The sequence below is a fragment of the Haemorhous mexicanus genome, chromosome 21, assembly GCF_027477595.1.
Source record: "Haemorhous mexicanus isolate bHaeMex1 chromosome 21, bHaeMex1.pri, whole genome shotgun sequence".
Lineage (NCBI taxonomy): Eukaryota > Metazoa > Chordata > Aves > Passeriformes > Fringillidae > Haemorhous > Haemorhous mexicanus.
In genome coordinates, this window is record NC_082361.1 from 10,974,422 (window position 1) to 10,997,276 (window position 22,855).

General features: G+C 48.6%; 1 protein-coding gene across 5 annotated transcripts in view; it reads left to right on the forward strand.

The window, feature by feature from the left end:
• Nucleotides 1–22,855, forward strand: part of RABL6 (RAB, member RAS oncogene family like 6) — a 52,360-nt gene that overhangs the window by 24,071 nt on the left and 5,434 nt on the right. For 4 of the 5 annotated variants that reach the window (XM_059865485.1, XM_059865487.1, XM_059865488.1 and 1 more), the window contains 5 exons: nucleotides 1,299–1,402; nucleotides 10,628–10,971; nucleotides 13,188–13,353; nucleotides 20,493–20,711; nucleotides 21,293–21,641. In XM_059865485.1, coding sequence (XP_059721468.1) covers nucleotides 1,299–1,402; nucleotides 10,628–10,971; nucleotides 13,188–13,353; nucleotides 20,493–20,711; nucleotides 21,293–21,641 — 1,182 coding nt within the window. The remainder of the gene's footprint in view (nucleotides 1–1,298; nucleotides 1,403–10,627; nucleotides 10,972–13,187; nucleotides 13,354–20,492; nucleotides 20,712–21,292; nucleotides 21,642–22,855) is intronic. The other variant, XM_059865486.1, reaches the window with a different exon arrangement.

A 22,855-nucleotide genomic window follows, 5' to 3' on the forward strand; every position in this document is an offset into this window, starting at 1 on the left:
TATTCTGGGAATTATGTAATAGATTTCCTTCTGGGCTTTTAATTTGATGGGATCTTTCTGTAGTGAGTTCAAGTGTTGTCAGACAGGGAATTAAGAATTCACCATGGTTATTGATGCTAGCCTTCAAAAATGTTTGTCAGAGCAAAGCTGAAATGTACTTGGAGGATACGGCAGTTATCAAAGCAAAAATCTTGGCAGTTTGGAGGAAACCTGGGGTTTCTCTTGCATGTCCTCCTGCCCAGGCAGGGATGCCGCCTGTGGCACCACAGACCTGCTGTCACAGGGACTGTGCAGGGCTGGGAGTCACCAACCCAACTCAGCACAAGCTGGCCCTGCTCCTGTGCCACCCAGTGCATAGGCAGTGGGAGAGAGAGTGTTGATACCCTCAGGCACAAACATGTGGCTTTTGACTCCAAAATTTGGGAGGTGAGCTGATGGGCAGGGCCAGTGCCCAGCCATGTGCCAGCCAGCTGTGCCTGAACTGTGGGGCAGCATTTGCACCGCTGACAACTCTAGTCTTGTCCAGGGGATCCAGAATGATGTTTCTGCAGGAGTGGATGCTGTGTCAGCCCTGCAGGGCTGCAGGCCTTGAGGGAGCTGGCTGTGCTTATGGATATTGATCTCTCCTTGCTGTCGTCTGGATGTCGGGAAGAGGGAGCCCTTCCTCTCAGCTGAGGTTTTTGTTTGAGTTCTGTGGGAAGTGTGGGAAAGGAAGGACTGAGTGGGGCAGTCCTGGATTAGTGCAGCCAACTGACTTTATTGCCCATTGAGAATGGGCTAGGGTGTCTGTCCTCCATCTGTGGAACAACAGCTGGAGGCAGAGAGGCAAAGACTTCTGAAATGTCCCTGAGTTGATAGGTTGTGCTCCCTCATCTACCCCAACAGCAAAAAAAAATTATTGGGAGGCTTTGCATTCAGCTGGGTCCTGCTCCCAGAGGGGCTGATCTAGCACAGGGAAAGTCAAAAGGCCTGAGTGAATGAATTGCACAACTGATCTCTGCAGGGGTTGAATCCTTTCTCCAAAGATAACTGGTGCTGTGGTGTCTGAAATAACACATTATTAATTTATGGCTGAGAATTGCTCCCAGAACAAGGTGCTTCTTACACACAGACTTTATGGATTATCTGCTTTTTATTCACTTTCCCTTTGTGCTCTGTGTTTAAATGGGCACCATGATTAGGGCCAGGGCTCCTGTTGCACGTGGTGCTGTGGTAAAGTGGTGACACAGGATCTCAGTGCACAGAGATCTGTTACAGTGACCCTTCTGCTCAGACCCAGTTTGTTTTCCTTTCCTCAGAGGGAGACGTTGCTACGGCAGCTGGAGACAAATCAGCTGGATATTGATGCAACTCTGGAGGAGCTGTCAGTGCAGCAAGAGACTGAAGACCAAAACTACGAACTGTATGTCACTGAGCTGTCTTTTCTGCTAACTAGCTCCTGCTTTGGGTGTCACATGAATGTTGGGCAGCCCCAGCTGTGGCATGTGGCCAGGTTGAAGGGTCTAGCGAGTAACATTTAGGGATCCTTTGGATAAAACGTTGTTTTTGAATGTCATCACCTGAAGAAAAGCATGCACCTGGGGATCCCTGTGAAAGGTCTGGTTCCTACAGGCACGTGATTGGGGAGGGCGGGGCAGGTGGGGCTGAGCAGCACACCTGGAGCCAGCACATGCTGAAGTAGATAAAGTGCTGGAAGGGGATATTTTCCATCTCTCAGCTGCTCAGCACACAAGGTTCCTCTCCTGGCTGCTGCACTCCTGTGTATTTTGTGTCTTATGACAGCAGAAAGTAATAGCAACAACACTGCTGTCTTTTGTTCCCTTTGAGCACTTCTGAACTCTTTGGTGTATTTCCGTGGCTGTTCTGCACCCTGGCTGCTTGTAATGGTGCTTTCCGGCTTTAGCCCTATAAAGCCAATGCACCTGTAGCACAGTGAACAGGAATCCATGTTCTGTGAATTCCGATGACAAGGCCTGTATTGCAATGGTGTGCAAGCCAGAAAAGTCAGCCTCAGAATGTATTGAAAAAAGATTATTTGCAGGCAGCTTTTGTTTGGAAATTGGAATCGATGATTATGAAATATTCATGCACAGGCTTTTGGACAAGCATTTTTCAGACCAAGTTTCAAGTTCTGTAACCTTGTTCAGCATGTTTTCCTTGGAGGGCATTGAAATCCACACAAAGCAATGCTGTTTCCAGAGCATTCACCTCATTCTTCTCCTGAGGGACTAGTTAGTCACCTCATGCCTTCAGCACTTCTCTTGATGTCCCTACTCAAAGGACTGTGCTGTGTGGGCTGTGCTGTCAGATGGTTTTCCATGCTTTTGTTTGTACTTCTTCAGTAATGAGAGGATACTTAATAGAACCAGGAGCTGGCAGAGCTGTTTCAAATTCACAGCACAAGATCTTGCTGTTTTGTCACCTCTTGCCCTTCCAGCAGCTTTAGTGTGTGCTGGGTCTCCATATGTGTCACTTCACCTCACAAATCCAGCAGAAAAAACAGGTTGGATGGGGCTAGGAGCAGCCTGGTCCATTGAAAGGTGTCCCTGCCTGGGGCAGGGGCATGGAATAAGGTGAGCTTTAAGGTCCCATTCAACCCAGACTAGTCTGAGACTCTGTGGCTGTGAAATCTATCTTTGCTATATCTGCCTCAGGGTTAGTCTGTGTTGGGTTGGCTCTGAGAAGAGATCTTAGATCTTAAAGGCAGCAGCAGCTGTGTGGTAGTGGTGGAGGGGTGGCCAGACCTCCTAGTTCCAGCAACAGGTATTAGACTGGGTCATCCCTCCCAGTGTGACCACCCTGTCCTGCTGGGAGGCTGTAGTCACTGTCAGACTGCAGATTGACTTAACATTGCCTCAGAAATATCAGAACCTGACAAAGGAGGAGTTGATGAAATATTAAAAGCAAGACTTTTCTCTAGGATTCTGGTTTAGCAAATAAAATTACATCCTTATGCAGCTGGCCGGCTCCAGATATGTTCATTTCTGTACTGAAGCCAAAGTTCTTCACTCTCAGAAAATAACACTTCTTTAGAGAAAGGGCTTTAAAATGCCCCTGGATGCTTCCTGACTAGAGGCACAGATCCCAAAAGAAAAGCATCAGGGAGTGTCATGTGTCAATACTTTGATCCCACTGACTAAAAAGAGCTATTTTAGGGTTTTTAAGGTTTTTCTCTGTACCCCAGGTGGAAATAGAGAGTCTGTTTGTTTAAATGGCACCTCTGTGGGACAGATGAGTTGCAAAGGGGTTACTTCAGCCCTGGAGTTGAAAGGTATATGCACTTCTTACACTCAGTTTTTATCTCTGCAGGAGGTCTTCAAACACGAGTTTTATAGCCAAAGACCTAATTTAAAGAAATACTTGCAGCCCTGCCCATCGGATGCCCATACCAGGTGTCTTGGTTTGAAAAGACAGGTGCCTACTAAGGAAGTCAGGAGCCTCCCTTTAAATGGAAAATGCAAACCCCCTCCCTCTGAATGTTATAATTTTGAAATTAAGGGGCTCTCAGGCAAAGATATGGGAGTAGGAGTAACAGTTCTTTATTAGGAAAAAAAATTAAAATTTAAAAAAAAAAAAAAGTGGTAATACAAAACGACACTGACAGAGTCAGAACATGCCCTGCCCCTCTGTATGTCAGGGTGGTGGCACAGTCCCATCCCAGGGTGGCTCAGCCCTCCTGCAGTGCCAGCTGTGGTTCTGCTGGAGCAGGGTTCCTGCACAAGGGGGGACTTTTCCTCTCAAGCTCCAGGGCTGCTATAGATGGGCCTGCTCTCCCTCTGGGAATGCAGGGCAGAAGAAAGCTGGTCCTCTGGAAATGCGGTGGGCAAAGGCTACTGTTCTGTTCCCAGGTCAGATTGGATCCAGGTAGGAATGCTTGGCTCCTCCCCTGGGCGGAGCATCTCCCCATGGGATGATGGAATTTTATCAGCCATGCAGGGACACTCACTGGCCCATTAACAGAATATATTTTCCAGAGGGAGGATTGGTTGTGGAAGACATAAAGAAAACTGCCCCACCTGGTTTTAGCAGGTGGCCCAATGAACAGGAGATAACTGCCCCGTACCTAACAGATGGCAATAGAATACACACCCCCAGCCAGATCTTGCGTTTTTCAACCTAAGACACCAGGTTTAATATGCTACATCAGCGAATGTCCAAGTGAGCACCTGGTACATTGTCTGCTGCCACTTGCCCTGTTGCGTACAGCATGTGTGTTGGTGCAGTGTGACTTGGTGACCCTTGACAGATCACAGAACTGTGGAATCCTTAGTATTGGAAAAACCCTCTGAGATCATCAAGTCCAGCTGTTAACCAAGTACTGCCAAAGCCACCACCCAACCATGTCCCCAGGGGCCACATCCACATTTTTCAAACACTCCAGGGATGATAGCTCCACTACTGTCAGGACAGTCTGTTCCAAAGTCTGGCTGCCCTGTTTGTGAAGAAAGTTTCTCTAATATCCAACCTGAACCTCCTCTGGTGCAACTTGAGGCCTCTTTTGCTTTTTCCTTTTTATTGCTTGGTAGAGGAGCCCGACCCTCACCTGTCATACCTCCTGTAACGAGGCCTTTATATAAGTTGCTTCAGTTCAGACAGCACTGGGAGTTCTGCTATGGGTCACCCAAATTGCACAGTAAGGGGAGATGACCGCAGGTATTTGGGGCCGCAGGCCCTGGTGTGGCTGCTGCAGCACCTCCTCAGAGGCCGTTCCTGCTCTCCTGCCATAAAATCAGGGCACAGAGCACAGCGAGGTGACAGCGCTAGGACTTCTCGGTTATTCACCCCTGTGCACGTCTGGTAGCTGCTCTGTCACAGTGACCAGTGCTAAATTTGGCTCAGTGAGAACTGAAAGAGAACAAGAGCTCTTCCTCCTGCTGCAGCGGGGGGGAACCTGAGGACAAAACGTCACTGATGCAAAATGTGGATCCCAGAGACAACACGAGGTGGCACATGACACTGCCTCTTCCGCCTTGCATAAGCCAGCCTGGGCAGCCACTGCCTGGATGTGCCTGTGGGAGACACAGTCTGCTTCCAGTTCTTTCCCTGTGTTTAGGCTCCTCACTGCCTGACACACCTCTGGCTCTGGTACTGTCCCTGTGCTTTCAGACTTTACATTTTCAATGCTGCTAAAAGAACATTTCAGCCCTTTTTGAATTCTTGAATTCTTATTAAACAAACAGTAATGACTTTTATGATGTTCTGAATTTGTACCTAATTTGCACAATTTCTCCGTTTTTAATTGTACCCAGCTTATCTTCTGTTTTCAAGGAAAACTTGTATATGTTCAATGTGCCCATTCCCCCACAGAAGGGTGCCAGGGCTGGGCAGCCCTTTTGGTGAAGAAATTTTCCCCAATACTCAACCTAAACTTCCCCTGGCACAGCTTGAGGCTGTCTCCTCTCACCATGTGGGTGCCAGACCAGTGACTGCAGACAGGTATTTGGGCTCTCTTGCTGAGGACTCTGCTCTTGGGAGAGCCGTTGCCCAAAGAGACAGCTTTAGTCACTGCAGAATCATTGGCTGGGGGTTTGGGGTTTTATTTGCCTTTCTTCCACAGTGAGCATAGCTCACAGTTTCAGGAAGACCGTAGTGCTGAGTAACACCTGCACAGTGGCAGGAGAAGCTGCTGTTGGAGCTGTTCTCTGGCATCCTCCACTATATGTAAATACAGGTCCGGAGTGACCCCAGCTACAGGCTGAATTACCAGATGGGAAAGTAAACCCACTCCTGCTTTCTCTTCCCCTTGCCCCACTTTTATCTTCTCCACTTGCTGTGAATCCTTGTGGTCATCAGACAGGTCAGTAGCCAGCCTGAACTGGAATGGGACTTTATCTAGGTCATATTTTTTGGGGGTGCTGCATTAAGAGTTAAGTGCATCTAAGCCTGTCATCAGTCAGTCTTGCTTGAGAAGTGGGGACATGAAGCATGTCCTGTATTTTACGGAGCTGGGAGTTACCCTGCTGCATCCATTTTGTCAGGTGGAAAACGGGATGACAGCAGGAATTAAACCTGCTTGGCCGTTGGTTCTACATTCAGGGACCCGGGCTTGGGGGATTGAGGCAGTGAGCCCAAAACAAACATGTGAAAATCTAACTCTTGCTAACCCCAGTTAAAATTATGTCATCCAGCTGATTAATCTTCATTTTCACAATTAATAAAATAACCCAAAGCATTTCTTGCCTCATGAACAATTTATCACAGCACATTAGAATGAGGAGCCAAAAAGCTTTAGGCTGCTCCCACCTTCAATATTAAATGAACATAAGCATTGACAATTTTATGAATTGTGAGCTAACAAGTCCTTTTGTGTTTTTTGTGTTTGCCCTGGGGGCAGAGCAACAGTAACCTCAGGCCCTGATGAATTTTTGTTCCCACAGAGCGTGCTGATCTTTAAAATTGCATAAAAGTCTCCTCTTGCGAGCAGGTCCAACCACCAGTGAATTATTCAGGAGTTTGAGGATGTTTTGGACTTATTACTTGGTCTGTAATGGAAGGATTGAAAGGCAAATAAGGAGCCCCTGTGAGGGAGGACAGATGACCCACCTGGACATGCAGGATATATTTGCAGTCTCTGTATCCCAGTGGAATAAAGGTGCTCAGGTGTGAGTTCACCTTGTGCTTTAGTAGCTCCTGGTCTGCTACCTCCAGAGTGGGCACAAAGCTGCTTATTCCACAATCAGGTTTTGAGTGAGTCCTTTTCCAAAGGTCTGATGGATAGAACGAGGAATGGACAGATTGTGTAGAATCTGAGAAAAAACAGACACATGGCAGGTTTGGCCTGGTGTGTTCCCAGAACTGCCACACTTGTGCCTCTGAGGAGTGTGTGTAAAGCCAGAGAAAGCATTCATGCATTATGTAGTATTTTCAAAGTGTGGAGGGTGCTTAGACACCTCCATCCTGGAAATTACTGTGAGCTTGCTGGCAGCATTTAATGTGTGCTGGTTTTCCACCCACCTCCCTCACAGAAGATCTGTCTATAAAAACTCAGCAGAACTGGTTTATGCAGCCTGTGTAGATAGAACCAATGTCAGACCACCCTGATTTCCCCAGTGTCACAGCACAAGGCTTGGCCCATGTGTCTAGCTGGTCAAGGTGACATGAAGCACACGTGTCACAGCTGTCCTCAGTGCTGTGCTGGGGCAGGAGTCTGTGTTGTGCTGTCCCCAAATAACCATTTGTATCTTCCTACTAAAGAACTTGCCGTGTCCTGTTTTTTATGCCCTTCACACAGACAGGTGACAAAGATACAGGAGCACAGGTGTAGACAAAGCCTGCATGTGTTTTATGCTCCAGTCTGGTTGCACTGGAGGGAAGGATGACACTCTTTATACTTCAGTTATGTAGTGGGGTTTTTTTTCCTCCAGCTCTTAAATTTCATGTATTTCTGGAGGAAAAGCAGGTGGTAGTCACAGCCTTCCCTCCCTCTGGAGCTGGCTACTTTCCCAGAACAAAGCAGGTTGTTTCCAAAATGGGCAGCTTTGGCAGAACCACGTACAGTAAATCTTTAAATACTCTGGTATTGTTAAGAGTTTTCTGTGCTTTGTTGAGTCCAGCTTTAATTATTCTTTGAGCTTCATATTCTGTATACTGATGTGACTCCATACATTCTTTTTGTGTCTCCTTGTTTCCAAGTCTTCAGTGTACAATCATCTTATCCTACCTGAGTCAGCCAGTTGCCTCGATGGTGGGACTTACCAACTTGAGGTTAGAGGTTGTTCATTCTGTTTCAAACCATGTTGGTGATTTAGGTATTCCCACAGACAGTCAGGAGAGCAAGTACTGCTGGCAGCAGTACCTTGACTGCTGGGTGCGGCAGTGCCCAGGCTTGCAGGCTTCCATCCAGGATTGCTGTTGTCATAAACAGGAACAGGGTTGTGTGTAGATCATCTGGGATTAATCTCTCCTCACAGCTGGGAGGCAGGAGTCTTTAATGCTGAGTGGGTCTTGGGAGGAGGAGGAGTGAGTACCACAAAGCAGAGCTGTTCAGATCTCCTGTCTTTGGCTCACCAGAAGGCCTGGATCAAAGCTGAGAGAGGACGAATGGCAGAATTCAGCACTCAGCACATGTGATGTGGAGCCGAGGAGTTGCACATTGTATGCAGGCAAAGCTCACAAACAACTTTGCGGGCCATAGCAGTTCACTCGGTTTGGGGATAAAGAGCCTTGGCTTTGTTGGATGGGGGCTGAATAGCAGGGCCTTGTGGTTTGTCTTTCCCACCCCACAGACGCCGTGCATACTCTGCTTGGAGCATGCGGAGTCGTGGCCCCCCTCCTCATGAAGGGAGCACAGCAATGGAGAGGCATTTAGCACACACTATCATGTTCTTGCAGCGTGTGTGATGTATTATACACCTTCCAAACCAATCTGATGCAGTCTCCACAGAGCTCAGTGCAGGAGTTAAATTCCTTTATGTCTTTTCTGTGGTGCATGACAAATCCATCCAGCATGAATGTGTTGCTGTGCAGCTCGCCCCAGGAGAGGGAGGATGGGGACTAAATGCTGCATCACATACTCTGAACTCAGCTCTGACGGGAGCTTGTGTTGATGTGGAATACACACATTGTCTTGGCCTGGATCCTGGTGGAAGCATCAGTGAGAACACCACAGCATGGCACTGATGTAGGTGCCTTGACAGTCTTCAGCTTCCTCATAAAGGACAGTGGAGGTGCAGCTCCAATCTCTGCTCTCTGTGATCAGGGACAGGACGCAGGGAATGGCTGGAGCTGCATCAGGGCAGGTATAAGCTGAATATCAGTGGACAGCATGTGACAGCCAGGCTCTGGCATGGTTGGGATTGCAATCCTTAGTCCAGACTTCCAGAATGAGTGAGGCAAGTCTTTCCCAGCCATTCTCATGTGGAGAACTGGGAGCAAGAGCACTTTTCCTCCCCCTTGAGTAGATGACGATTTTGTTTGTACTGTTGAATTTCTTCCTATTTCTGTTACTTGGGATCATCCAGTTCTATCTGTATCTTGTCCCTGTCTGTTTATGTTGCCTCACTAATTCTGCTTTTTAGTGCTGCCCTTGATCTCCACTTTACCCAGCTACTTAGTTAGGAAGGACTGCTGGTTTTCCAGTTCAAGTAACGGCTTCCTGGGGCTATTGCTCCCTACAGATCCAGACACTGCTGGTCACAAAGTATATTATTTTGTTCCTTAAAAGTATATCAGGTTACTGCCTTAAAATAGGAAATCATATCTCAAGGCTTAGAGTCTCTTAGCCCCCACTGTTTGTGTTCTGCTCAGCAGTCAGTCCAGGGAAGGTTCTGGCTGGCTCAGGTCCCTGAAGGACAAAGTCATGCTCTGTGTGGGAGAGGAGGCTTTCCCTTCACACTCTCATTGCCTGGAGCACAACCAAAGTCTGTCTTGTAGAACCAGCTGAATCCAGAGCCTCTATGCACAAATTCATTAAGCTTAATGAAATGAGAGGTGAGACTGGGATGTGCTGGATGTTACACAGGATACTTCACTTTGGGTGTCCTCTCTGTATCTCTCAGCTGTGCAGTATGTGGCAGATCTGTTTTTCAGACCATTTAATGGCAAAAACTTGTCTCTGTCCATGTTTCTCTGCACACAGTGTGTGAAACAGGCTGCTGACCCTGCAGGCTGCGGAGGGAGGCTTGGGTTAGGCTTGGGTTTCTTTTGGAAAAGGAAAGAGCTTTTCACTCCCTATAGTGGTACAGTCTTTAATGTTCTTCCAGTCGGGAACCTAGCCAGGGCCTCAACCTGCTCCAGTGCTCCTGCTACTTGGCTCCAGGGCCTCTCACACAGAGCGGGAGTGTGTTCAGGGGAGAGCCTGCACGTAGATCTGCACCCTGCGAGAAGAGTAATGGCAGTCAGTCTTCTCTGAGCCCTCAGGACAGCTTTTTTCTTTGGATATTCAAGGATTCTCCTCTCAAATCCATTCTTGGCTGATAAAGAGGTTATTACAGCAGTTTTCTTGAGTACTGTGATTTGTTCTGCAGAATGTAAAAACATGCCATTCCTACAGCACTTACTCCTTTAGAGACATGTCCAACAACTGACTTCAGGTTGCATTTCAAGCCCTGGTGTGTTATTATAGTCTGTCTATTCAGGGAGTTTCCAGTACTGTTGCAAATAAGTTTCATTCTGTAGTGCAGAGCAGGTTGGGATTCTCCACACCTCAATGCAGATGGGATGAGTTCAGCTCATGTGGGTAAACCAGATTTATTGTGACCCAGGAAGTCACAGTGTCAGTGGAAGCAGATCCATACCCTCCCAAACGCAGCTGAAAGCAGACCCATACTCTCCCAGCTCAGCACACAGCCAGATGAAAAGGGCTTATATAAAGGAAGGAGTAGGACTTTTTATATGAGGAGGTAGTGACAGGACAAGGGGCAATGGTTTTAAACTGGCAGAGGGCAGAGTTGGATGGGAGGAAATTCTTCCCTGTGGGGATGGAGACGTCCTGGCATAGGGCGCCCAAAGAAGCTGTGTCCGTCCCTGGATTGCTGGAAGTGTCCAAGGCCAGGTTGGACTTGGAAAATCCTGGCCTAGTGGAAGGTGTCCCTGCCCATGGCAGAGGTTGGAATGAGATGAGCTTTAAGGTCCCTCCCAACCCAGAGCAGTCTGGGATTCTGAGATTCACCATTTATCTTCCCCACAGGTTCCTGGAAATGATGGAAGCCCGAAGCCAAGGACACACATCACCACTAGCAACGAATGGGCAGAGCCCCTCCTCCGGCTCCCAGTCACCCATCGTACCTCCGAGCTCTGCATCGACAGGCAGCTCCAGCCCCAGCACCCCTCAGCCGCCGCTGCCACTTGCCACAGGCGCCACCATCTCTCCTGACCCTGCCTCATCCTTCTCAGCAGTGCCTGCCCCCGAGGCCCCGCAGCCCCCCGCAGCTCCCGCAGCCCCTCCAGCCGCGGCCCCCCCGCCCAAGCGTGGCATCATCGCACGGCTCTTCGGGACATCCCTCGCAGCCGAGCCCACTCCTCCCCAGCCAGGTAGGTCCTGGTGCTCTATCCTGGCAGGATGTGACCCATAGGCCTTCCAGTTTTCATTTCATTTTTTCTCTGTGAGAGGCTGAGCAGACAGGTGTGTGAAGGCCACAGGCGCCATGCTTGTACAGCAGGTGTCCAGGGAGACTTGGGCTGTCATTCTCTATTTTCCCCTGATCAGCATTTTGGTTCATCTCTGTTCTGGATGGGGACTGTGCCCAGCCAGCTGGGTGGTGGCTGTAGCATGCTTAAGAGGAAGATCCTGAACACACAGGAGACACTAATAAAATAAGTAAAATGTCAGGTTCTTACCAGGAGCAAATAATACCTCTTGAATAGCAAAAAATTACTAGAGAAGCTATTTGAAGTGCCATCCTTGCACACGTGTGGCAGTCCGGAGGGGTTCCTGTGCGTAACAGAGGGAAGCGGAGCACCGGCTTTAAAGGTCGTTCAGCCAGAAATGGTCATGTAGGTCCAGGCTCCACACCAGATCCCCCTCTGGGGAAATCTGCTCCTTCAGAGCAGGTCTGGGAGGAGGGAGCCCTCGGATGCTGCCTCAGCGCTGGTACCCGCTGGAGCAGCACAGCCCTTGGTCCAGAGCCTGCCAGACAGAGTGCCAGGCAGAGGCATCAAGGGTTTGTTGCATGTCATTTTACTGATCTGGACCATCATTTGTCCGTCACATTCGCTTTGTTTGCAGAGTTAACTGGAGCTGCAGAGCTGGCACTGCCTAAAAATCATGACATGGTTTGAGTCACCCTTTGGAAATACCTTCCATCTCACACTCGCTCACAGTGCTCCTGAGACACCCACAAGAGAGAAAGGAGGAGGTGCTGGGGACATGGGTTGCAATTTCAGATGTTGAAATTGTCTGGTTTTTGATCTGCACACAATGTCCTGCATCCTGTGCCTCTTCCCAGATATGACACAATGCACCTATTTTGATTTGTTTATGACTCTTCCTACCCAGAGAAAACAAAACAAAAACCAGAAAGGGGAGGAGACGTTAGAAATTCCTTGTCGATGAAAACAACCTTTATCATTTTGATCTGTAGAAAAAAAGACAAGTGGTCTACTATCAGTGTTACAGTGGTTGGGTTTGGAGTTTTTCTTTTTCTTCTCTTTTTTTAACTCCTTCTTAGCTTGACAGCTGTTTCAGGCTTGTGACTTTCAGCCCTGATATCTCAGAATGCTTAGGAGCAGTTGCAAAAGGCAGCCAGGAAGAGCTGATGTGTCAGTGTTGCAAGGTTTCAGTGGTGTGCCAAGGGCCTGCACCTCCGCTGGAATGTACCCAGGCACCAATTCACTGGAAAGCAGCTAAAAAAATCATTGTTACCAAGTAATACTTGGTTTTTCTGGGAGCTACTATTTAAGATTTTTCTTGAAGTCTTGGAGTAGTAATTCTTTTGGCTGTGGTTTAGCTTGCACCAATGCTACTCTGTGGCATTAGTGGTACTGTTGGTATGCAGAAGTCATCTGAAAGTTGTGCTAAGGAGAGTGAAATCTAGGAAAAAAAGGCACAAGTCTTGTTTTACCCAAAAGAAAAGTCTTGATGTGAAGTGCAGCATGAGCAGAGGAAAAACATTGAGTATTGCAAATTCTGGAAAGGTTAATCACTTCAGGCTTCTTAGTTATGCTGATTTCATGAGTTTTCATCCTGATACCTTGAAGATGGGTAAAGGTGTTTCTACAAATTAACTGTATTAAAGTCACTCTCTATTTGAGGTAGCTCTTGAGCTTTTGTTTACACAAAACATCTAAAAGCACAGTGTGAGCAATTCTGCGTTGGACAGTTACAGCTGAAAAAAGCAAGAGGATGGGAGAGAGGGTGAACTGAACGGTGTGGAAAAGGTAAGAGAATAGTGAAGGGACATCCCTCAGGAGCAGTGCACATAGCACAGGTGTAATAAAACCTGACCTGGAGTCAATCATAGCATTCTCTGGAGAGCAGAGCCAGGTCTTGCCAGGGAGGTTTTCAGTCTGTATAAAAGCCTGGTTCAGCCTGGTGCATTCTAAACCACAGCAGACATGATCTGTGAATGCCTTCCTGTCAGACTCTGGGCTGTTTTATATCCTGTTCATAACCTTCCTCTTCCCTAGCTGTGGAGCCAGGGTCTTGCCTCATGGCTGCTGCCACTCTGGGCGGCACAGATCTGGAAAAAGCCAATTTCTGTCTTGCTTGTGGTGACACCATTGTTTTACAACTCCTGTTGCTAATGCAGATCCTGCTGCTGCCACTTCTCCCCCCAACCCTGCAGCCCCTGCCAAGGTGCAGAGTGTGGAGGACTTTGTTCCTGAGGACAGCCTGGACCACAGCTTTCTGGAAGACCCAGTGCCGCAGAAAGACAAAGGGAAACCACAGGCCAAACACCGTGTGGATAGTGAAAGGTAAGGAAAGGAGAGTGGCAGCAGGGAGGGCAGGTCCCCAGCAGGGACACACCTGGATGTGCAGCCTGGCTAACGTGGTGCAACCATTCCCTGATTCCAGAGCAGTTACCTGCCCCAGAGGCTTTCCGGCTGTGCTATGGTCAGTTGTAGCATTCGCTGTTTCCCATTTAGTGACACACACTGCTCCCTGGGAAGGACGAACATCACGAAAAGCAGACTATCACCTTCCTGGTGCTGCTGTCTTGCTTTGTGCTCAGATTAAACCACTGGGCCCTTTGGGTCAGAAAGGGATTTTCCTTCTGGCCGAACACACCGAATCATTTGAGATATTTTCCTCCTGGAACGTAGTGCACTTTGCAGGGATACTGTGTTTTGCTTAATGAATATTTTCCTTCTGTAGAGGCACAAAGTGTGGCCAAATTCCTCTACGACTTGGTAATGTCATTCCTGAGGCACTATAAAGGGATTTGGGGTATGGTGGGGGACACTTGGGAGCACTCTATGGCTCTATGGGATTCTGGAAGGAGGGAAGGATGGAGAAAGTCATGCTCCTTTGGGAGTGATTCTGCCTGCAGAATCAAAAAAACTCATAGGGGGTGCCTTTATTTTTCTCTGTGTCTAGTGTTTCTTCACAGAATTTTCTCACTAAATTAGAGAGACAGAGACTTGATGGATGGTAGGGAATGGGTTGGATATTCACATCCAGAGAGTAGTGATCTATGGCTCAATGTCCAGTTGAAGATGGGTGGTGTTCCTTAGAATCTGTACTGAGACATGGACTTCATCCATGAAACAGGGGGATTGAGGACACCCTCATCAGGTTTATCAATAATACCAAGCTGAGTAGTGTGGGTGACACTCCTGAATAATGGGATGTCATCCAGAACCTGGAAAACATGGGAAGTGGCCCATGGGAACCTTATGAGGTTCACCAAGGCCAAGCTCAAGTTGCTGTACCTGGGTTGGGGCAACCTCTGCGATCAATCCAGGCTGGAGGGTGAAGGGATTGAGTGCAGCCCTGAGGAGAAGGACTTGGGGGTGCTGGTGGGTGTGAGCTGGACCTGCCCCAGCCCTGAAATCCCCCATGCCGTGGGCTGATCCCCAGCATGGGCAGCAGGGAATAGGGAGTTCTGCCCTGCTCAGGTGAGACCCCACCTGCAGAGCTGCCTCTAGCCCTGAGGGCTAGCAACAGGAGGATGTAGAGCTGCTGTAGAGAGTTCAGAGGAGGCCATGGAGATGCTCCAAGGCCTGGAACCCCTCTCCTCTGGAGCCAGGCTGGGGGAGCTGGGGGTGTTCACCTGGAGAAGACAAGACTCTGGGGAGATGTTATTCCTGCCTTTCAATATTTAAGGGAGGATGAGGACAGAGGTTTTAGCAGGGCCTATTGCAATAGGACAAGAAATGGTGGTTTTGAACGAAAAGAGGGGAGATAAAGTAAAAGAGGGGGGATTCAGACTAGGTATAAGCAAGAAGGATTTTACAACAAGAGTGGTGAGGCCCTGGCACAGGTTGCCCAGGGAAGTGGTGGATGCCTCATCCCTGGAAGCATTCCCAGTCTGGCTGGATGGGGCTCTGAGCAAGCTGATCCAGTTGAAAATGTCCCTGCTCAGTGCAGGAGGTTGGAAAAAGCTGAGCTTTAAGGCCCCTTCCAACCCAAACCAGTCTGTGATTCTATAATTATCTCCTCAAAATGGCAGAGCTGTGCTTATGCCATAAGCTGTATTTTCTCTTTTTTTTTTTTTTTCCTTTTTTTTCTTTTTTTTCTTTTCCTGGCTTTGATGTTTTTTAACAAAAAAAAAAAAAAAAAACACCAAAAAAAACACAGGGAAAAAAAAAAGGGATTGTGTATACAGAGCTGCTCAGACAAGAGGATGTGCAGCAAGCTGTCTGAAAGCAGACTGCCTCTTAAGAGGTGACCTAAGCATACTCTCAGGCTCTGTATCCCTTGCTCAAAATATTCCTTGCCTGTTGCCTCTTGTCATCAACACTGGATTTACCAGGAGATCAAGCATGGACACTGCTCATCTGTGAATTCTTCCTCTTTTGACATCCTTGTCAAGACCCAGTGTTCTCTACTTCAACCACAGCAACCTTAAATCAGTGCTGTTTGTGAGGCTCAGTGCCTGTGTAATGCAGGTCAGCCTGAATCATCATCCCTTGTGATGGAAGAACATGTGGATGTTTTAATAAAACTTTAAGAAAAAAAGGCAAGAAAAAAGTGGTAGTTGCTGGCAGCATGCTGGCCTACGAAGTGTCTTGCTCGTGGCTGTGGCAGAGCTGAGATATTTTTCTGGGTTTAACAAGGAATTGTCAGAAGAGCCAAGCCTGACCTTCTGAGAGACTGGGTCCTGAGGTGCCCTCAGAGCTCTGGAGCTGCAGTTCTACTGTGGGTGAGAAACAAAGGTTTCTCTGCTTCAGAATATCAGTCAGTGGAAGCAAATAAGTGTTAAACTCTACAAAAATCAAACATGTTGGACACGGGTGCGAGAACCCTGCTCTTTTGTTTAGAGTTCATGCTTTGCTCACAGTGCAGTCACAACAGCTCTGTTTCCCTGGGAGAAGACATTGCAGCACATCCCTGCAAATTCACATGCTCATTACTCCTCTGCAACCTGGCATCCATGGCTTGCTCTGGTTTCTTCTATATATCAAGCAGTTTTCTTAGTGGTCTGGCAATTTTCCATTCTGTTTCTTGCCAAAAAGGGCCTACTAGAATAAGCCAGATGTGCAGAAATTCACAGATGCAGATGTGGTTCTGACCATTACCTGCAATAACTGGTTTCTTTCAGGGTGTCACTTACAGCCCCACAATAGCTAGGAACCACATTCCAGTTCTGTAAGCACTGTCCTCGATAATCAGCTTCTGCTGCAGTGAGGAGGTGGTTGTAATTCCCATAAAATCTGCTGCAGAAATTTATCTCTGACCTAGAGAACACAGTAGGATCTGTGGAATCACTCAAACCTTGGGGAGATTTTATTGATTTCAAAAAATGGAATCCTGGAGGCTGCTTTTCCCCTGTATCTGAGTGAAGAACAAGGCCTGAGAATGTCCCAGCAAGATGCATTCAGGTCTCGTGCTCATTTTGAAGCAGATACCTGAGTGTTGAGCTTACATGGCTCACCAGCATGCCTGGGTGTCCTGTAGCCAAGGGTAAGCTTCAGGACTGAAGTGTTATTGAAGTTGTGGCAGAAGAATGGGCCATGATTTGAGGATTTGTGAAATTACTTCTCCTACCCAAGAGGAATCGCCTTGTTGACTCTGAGCAAGAGTCCTGCAGGGAACTCTGGGAACACCTTGGTGTACTGAGGTACATTACCAGGGTTGGAAGGCAGCTTGGGGGCCATCCAGTTCAACCTCCCCCTCCTCCTGGGCCGCTCAGAACTGGTTTTCCAGAACCGTTTCCAGATGGATTTTGAATATCTCCAGAGAATCCACAACCTCTCTGGCAACCCATGCCAGTGCTCAAGCATGCTCTCAGTGGAAAAAGTGTTGGCTTATATTTGTGGGGACCCTCCTGAGTTACAGTTTGTGTCCCTTGTCTTTTGTCCTGGCACTGGGCAGCACCAAAAAGAGCCTGTTTCCATCTTCTTTGTACCTCCTTCAGCTGTTTAAATACCTTTATAAGGTCTCCTCAAGCCTTCTCCAGGCTAAGCAGTCCTGGTTTTCATGTGGGAGAGCCCCTTCCTCATGTGAGCAATGCTCCAGTCAGTTAATCGTCCTCATGGCCCTTCACTGGATTCACTCTCTCTTTGCTGTGCACTGGACTCCAGCTGTGGCCTCACCAGTGCTGAGTAGAGGAACAGCATCACCTCCCTGATCGGTTGGCAGTGCTTTGCCTCATGAAGACTAGGACACCATTGGCTTTCTTGGCAGCAGGGGCACCTTGTTCAGCTTGGCATGCCCCAGGCCTGCAGTGGCGTCCTGGGTTTTGTTCAATGGTTTTTGTGGTTCTCTGACTTGCAGTAGAGAACTCCCAGAATCAGTTTCTTTACCAGTTAATTAGGAAGGTGTTTCAGTCTCCCGATTTGCTGTTTCCAAGGTTAATTTGTTGCTCTTTAACCTGATGCCCTGAGCCAGCATGGATATGAGTGCACCAGAGGACCTAATCTGGCTCCAAAGCATCTCACCCTTGGCTCCTGCTGGGTTAGGCAGCCTGGGTCCCTGGGGGGCATAAAGGTGTCTGCAAACCAGTTTATGCTTTACCTGACAGTGTTCCTGATCTTCCTTTTCTGCATCCTTAGACATTTATCTTAAACATGGATTAGATGTCTGTCCTTACATCTGAAGGGCTTTGAAGTGGTTCTTTGCTTTTATGGATCTGTTATGGATTCCATGATGCCCAGCTGTGCTAGCCCAAGGGAGGGTAGGTTCACAGTAGAAGACCAGCGTCTCCTAGAACAGCCGTGCAGGCTCATACTGCAGTGTGGGATTCCCTCAGCTTACCTGCTTTATTAGAGCTTGGGTTTTTACTCTTTTGTTGGCCCCACAAAAGGATGTGAGAGGAGCCCTTGAGCTCCTGGGGCTGTGGGAATGCAGCCCAGCTAGGTTTGAGGCTGTGAGCTCAGGTTGCATCAGGGTTTGTTTCTTCCCCAGCAGCCAATCTGTGACACACTGGAGGCTCACAGAGGACACCCCAGCAGGCTCTGTGGTCACTAGCTCAGAGCAGACCTCAGTGAGCAGCATCATTTTTAGGGGGTACCTGCACCTGCAGCCACACTAGCTCAGTGCTCATGCCAGCTTGGCAGTGCTTCAAGGGCTGCAGGGAGCAGTGCAATGTGCTTGGCTTTGCATGCTTTGCTTTCCTTCCAGCTGGAAGCTCAGGACCACAAGCTGATCCTAGTTTTGCCTTGTCAGAGCCTGTTTCTACTGAAGCAGTGATTTTCCTGATGTATATTCACTCCACTGCTCTGCTCTTACGCTGTCGCTCAGCGATCTGTGCTGGCTGGAGATGGAAGCAGGGTTCTCACTGCAGAAGGACATGACCCACTTTGATGAGGGGGTGTACACATGGGGGTGTACACCCATTGGGACTGGGAAGGCTGGAAATGCTGCAGGTCTGTATGGAGTCTGGAAGTACAGTGGCAGGAATCTCTTTGAGCCCCTGTGCCTAATAGAGCAGTGATGTGTTTTGGAAAGGCAATGTATCTAGTTCAGAATAATATCCTGCCATTTTTAGGATGCAACTCCATTTTATTTTCAGTGCATTTCAGGAGAAAACCCTGCCAGTGCTTTGAGAACCTCAGGAATCACTCACTTGTCATTCCTTCAGCTTTGGGGGCTGCTTGGGCACCAGTTTTCCTCTCCTTTGTGTGGCTGGGCTGTGTGCCTCCATCCTGGCATAGTGTGAGAGCAGCAGTGTAAGTGATGAAGGGGCTCTTCAGCAGCCTTGCCCTGCTCAGTAGGGCACTGAGAGCAGGTCCTGAGAACAAAGGGATCCGCGCCAAGAGCAGAGGGAGGGCCTGGTCCTGGTCTTAGCACTCCAGCCCAGACAAGCACTGGTTGTGATCACTGATGTCCCATTGTCACAAACAACTCCATTGTCTGTTGGCAGATGTATTAACTCTTTAAAACTATCTTGTCAAGCAGTACCCAGCCATGCAGAGGAGCCAGAGTGAGCAGTTGCCATCATCCCAACTGTGTTTAGAGTATTTCTCATCTCACCAGCACACCATACTCCACTGTCTTCCAGTGCTTGTCCTGTGCTGGGAACACCACTTACTTCCAGTTAAAGGATTTTAGGGTTTTGTTTATGTCTGTACAATCTAATCTGTTCCAAGCTATAATATGTTTTCTGTCTCTGTATAAAAAGAAGTTTGTGCTTATACCATCCAGGTGGCATCATTAAAAGGGCAGAGACTTGCATGTGGGGTTATCAGGAAGGACCTGGTTATCTCTTATGGATGAAACAAATAGAACAAGGAAAGGTGATGGCAGAGGCTCATCAGCTGAGCCTGGGGAAAATATGTATATTCCTGACATGAGCACATTTTTCAGAAAGTGTTAAAATTGAGTCCTAGGGACATTCAGACAAGAATCCTCAATTTCAGCTGCAAAGCTCTCTCAAGCTGCCTTTGAACATAGAACTGTGCTACATCCAGAGAGGCTGACAGACTCTCAGCTCAGCAGTGTGTCCTTAGGTTAATTTAATTTGGGCAATGTTAAAGCTTGGCTATGGTGTCTGTGTATCTGCCTGCTTCAGGGAGCACTGCAGAAATAGAAATGGTTCCAGGAAGCTAATAGCTGCCAGTGAACTCCCATAGCAGTGACAGTGTATGATCAGGTTTAATTACAGGATGTGGGGATGAAGACAGGCAGTTCCCACGGTTTGACTGACTGATCCTTGCATGGTGGATGGAGCTCCATGTTCTGATGAAGCTGTGGCAACAGGCTTCTCTGTACCTTTGAGGCTCATCTTCTCCAGCCACTCATTTCCAGCTTGAGGGGCAGCAGCTGTTCTGTGACACATCCTGCTGTGTCCCTTTTGCTGCGGGGCCAGTGCCACTGCTGCAGCCTGCAGGGAGCAGGTCCAGCCTGAGCTGGACAGTGCCAAGGGAAGGCTGGCAGCGCACAGAATCACAAAATCACCAGCTGGTTTGTGTTGGAAGGGACCTTAAATCCTATCCCATTCCAGACCCTGCCATAGGCAGGGACACCTTCCACTATCCCAGGTTACTCCAAGCTCTGTCCAACCTGCCTTGGACACTTTCAGGGATCCAGGGGCAACCACAGCTTGTCTGGGCACCCTGTTTGAGGGTGTCCCCACCCTCACAGGGAATAATTCCTTCCCAATGTCCTGTCTAACCCTGCCTTCCTTCAGCTTAAAGCCATTCTCCTCGTCCTGTCCTTCCTGACCCTTGTACAAAGTCCCTTTCCAACTCTATTGGAGCCCCTTTAGGCACTGGAAGGGGCTCTCCCACCTCCCTGGAGCCTTCTCTTCTCCAGGCCTGACTATCCCCGTTTTCAGCCTGTCTCCAAAGCAGAGGTGCTCCAGCCTTTTAATCATCAGCTGCCCCTGGCTGGGGACATGTCCCCAGAAGTTGGCTGTACAAGCCAGGCCAGTCTCAGTGTTCGTGCAGGGGGAGGCAGGTCTGTCCAGCACCTCCTGGAGTGCTGTGTCTGATCACTCTCTGTGTTGCAGTGATGGAGAGGCACCTGGAGGGAACCCCATGGTGGCAGGTTTCCAAGATGACCTGGATCTGGATGACAAAATCCCCAGCGGACCAATGCTGGCAGCAGAACGGGTGCCGAGCAAGAACATCACCCTCTCCAGTGAGGAGGACGAAGAGGAAGAGGTGAAGGACTCTAAGGTCATCCTGATATATGATGGCGACAAAAACACAGAGCAGGAAAAAAAAAGGTACAGAGCATAGACTGAAGTGTGGTATTGTGCTGGCAAACCTGGATCTCTCTTCCATCTTGCCACTGACTGTGTGTGACCTTTGGGAAGTCTTGGTGTCTCTGTCTGCCTGTTCTTCAGCTGTGAGCTGGGGCTGTAGTTACTGTAGGTGTAACTGCTGTGTGTGATGTGTCCTACCCCATGCCTTGGAGCACTGTGCTCCTGTGCCAGTGGGGCAGTTCTGCATGCTCTTCCTCAAATTTGAACAAGAGCCTGGAACTAAGCACCAGAGTGGCTGTTTGTGGTGGTATGGGGAGGAGAGAGGAGTCAAGTCTTGGGTGAAGGGAGTGGAGTCACTCACCACACCCTGTGCTGGGGAATGATGATGTTCTCCACATACCGCATCGTGTGGGGTGAGGGTGAGGATTAGGGACACAAGGGTTATCCTCAGCCTGAATGGTGCATTTGACTCACACTGCTATAGGATGCACTGCCTTTCCCAGTGGGATGCATGATGCAGCCTTCAGGCAGGCTCAGCTGTTACCTGTGCCTTGCTCCACAGAACAGGGTGGACAGACTCTTGACAACTTATTTCTTCTCAGGTCTTCTAGAAATTCTCTGAAACCCCAGAGTGAAGCAATTTTGACCAAAGCAACTGACCCGAAGCCTCCTGACAGTTTACCTCCCTGTTCTGGGTCTGAACGAAACAACAGCAGCAAGGGCAACACAAGCCTGGCAGCTCTTGCTGCTGCCCCCACAGCAGCAGCCCAGGCCTCAAAGGCCACTGCCCAAAGCAAAGGACTTGCTTCCAAGCAGAAAGTGGTCAAAGAGGAGAAGCCTGAGGAGTCTGACAGTGATCAAGAGGGACCAATAGCTACTCAGATGCTCTCATTCGTTATGGATGACCCAGACTTTGAAAGTGAAGATTCTGACAGCCAGAAGAAAAAGATGGTAAATAACAGCCCATGTTGCTGTGAGCTGTGCCAAGCTGAGCTGGAAGGGTTGAGGCATTGCCCTGAGCAGAGCCTTCATCTGATCTCCCCTCCCTCAGCAGCAGTTGCAGCAAGGCAGGTACTAAACAACCTGCAGAGTTTGATGTGAGCACAAACCCAGTAATGCTCTGAGTATGAAAGCCACCTGGTAGCAAGAACCCCATAGAATCACAGATCCACAGAATACCCTGAGTTGGAAGGGACCCAGAAGAATCATTGAGTCTGGCTCCTGTCCCTGCACAGATCCCCCCCACCAACCCCACCCTGGGCATCCCTGGCAGCGCTGTCCAAAGGTTCCTGGAGCTCTGGCAGCCTCGGGGCCATGCCCATTCCCTGGGGATCCTGGGCAGGGCCAGCACCCTCTGGGAGAAGAACCTTTTCCTAATATCCAGCCTAGACTTTCCCTAACATAAAGTTAGTGTTTACAAACACAAACAAGATTTGTGCTTGGGTGTTTTCCTATGCTGTATACTCTTAGCCAGTCCAGCAGTGTGAGAGGTACGAAATGCAAAGCTACTGGGTTTTCACGTGAACTTTAACATGCAGAAGGGTGTCTCTGCCAGAAAGAGTGAGCTCCTTGCGGTCAATCCAGCAATAAAAAGGCCATCACAAAATTTGCTTGGCAAAGCCTAAAGGGAAGAAGGAAGGTCTGCTTGGGAAGAACTTTCCAGGACAGCATAGGTAGCTGTAAGGTCTGTGACATTCAGCACATGCCAGCAGGTGTCTGCTAAAACAAATATGCCAGGGGTACCCTCACACCTACCCTGTATTACAAGTGGAGAAGACACTTGTCCTGCACCTCTTCTCTGAACTGGTCAGAACTTGCTGCATGGCTTGAGATATCCCTGAGTTTGGTGACCACTTCTCACAACCTGCAGAGCAATCTCTGGAAACTGCTAGCAGTGATTTGGGATAGGCAGTGGCTGTTCAGGGGTGTCCTGATGTCTGGGTTTGCTGGTGTTCAGGGGGTTTCCCTCTGTTGGTATCATTCTGGAACCCTGTTGAAAGGGCTCTTGTCACAGTTTCTTTGACCTAATTCATGTGTCATGCTGTTTATTTAGTAATTTTCTATTCATTTTGCATCTTAACTTCCTGCTTTTCTTGACAATATGAAACCACAAGTATTTGGAGCAAGTTTCCATCTCTTGCATGCTCCAGTGAGAAGGGGTTGAT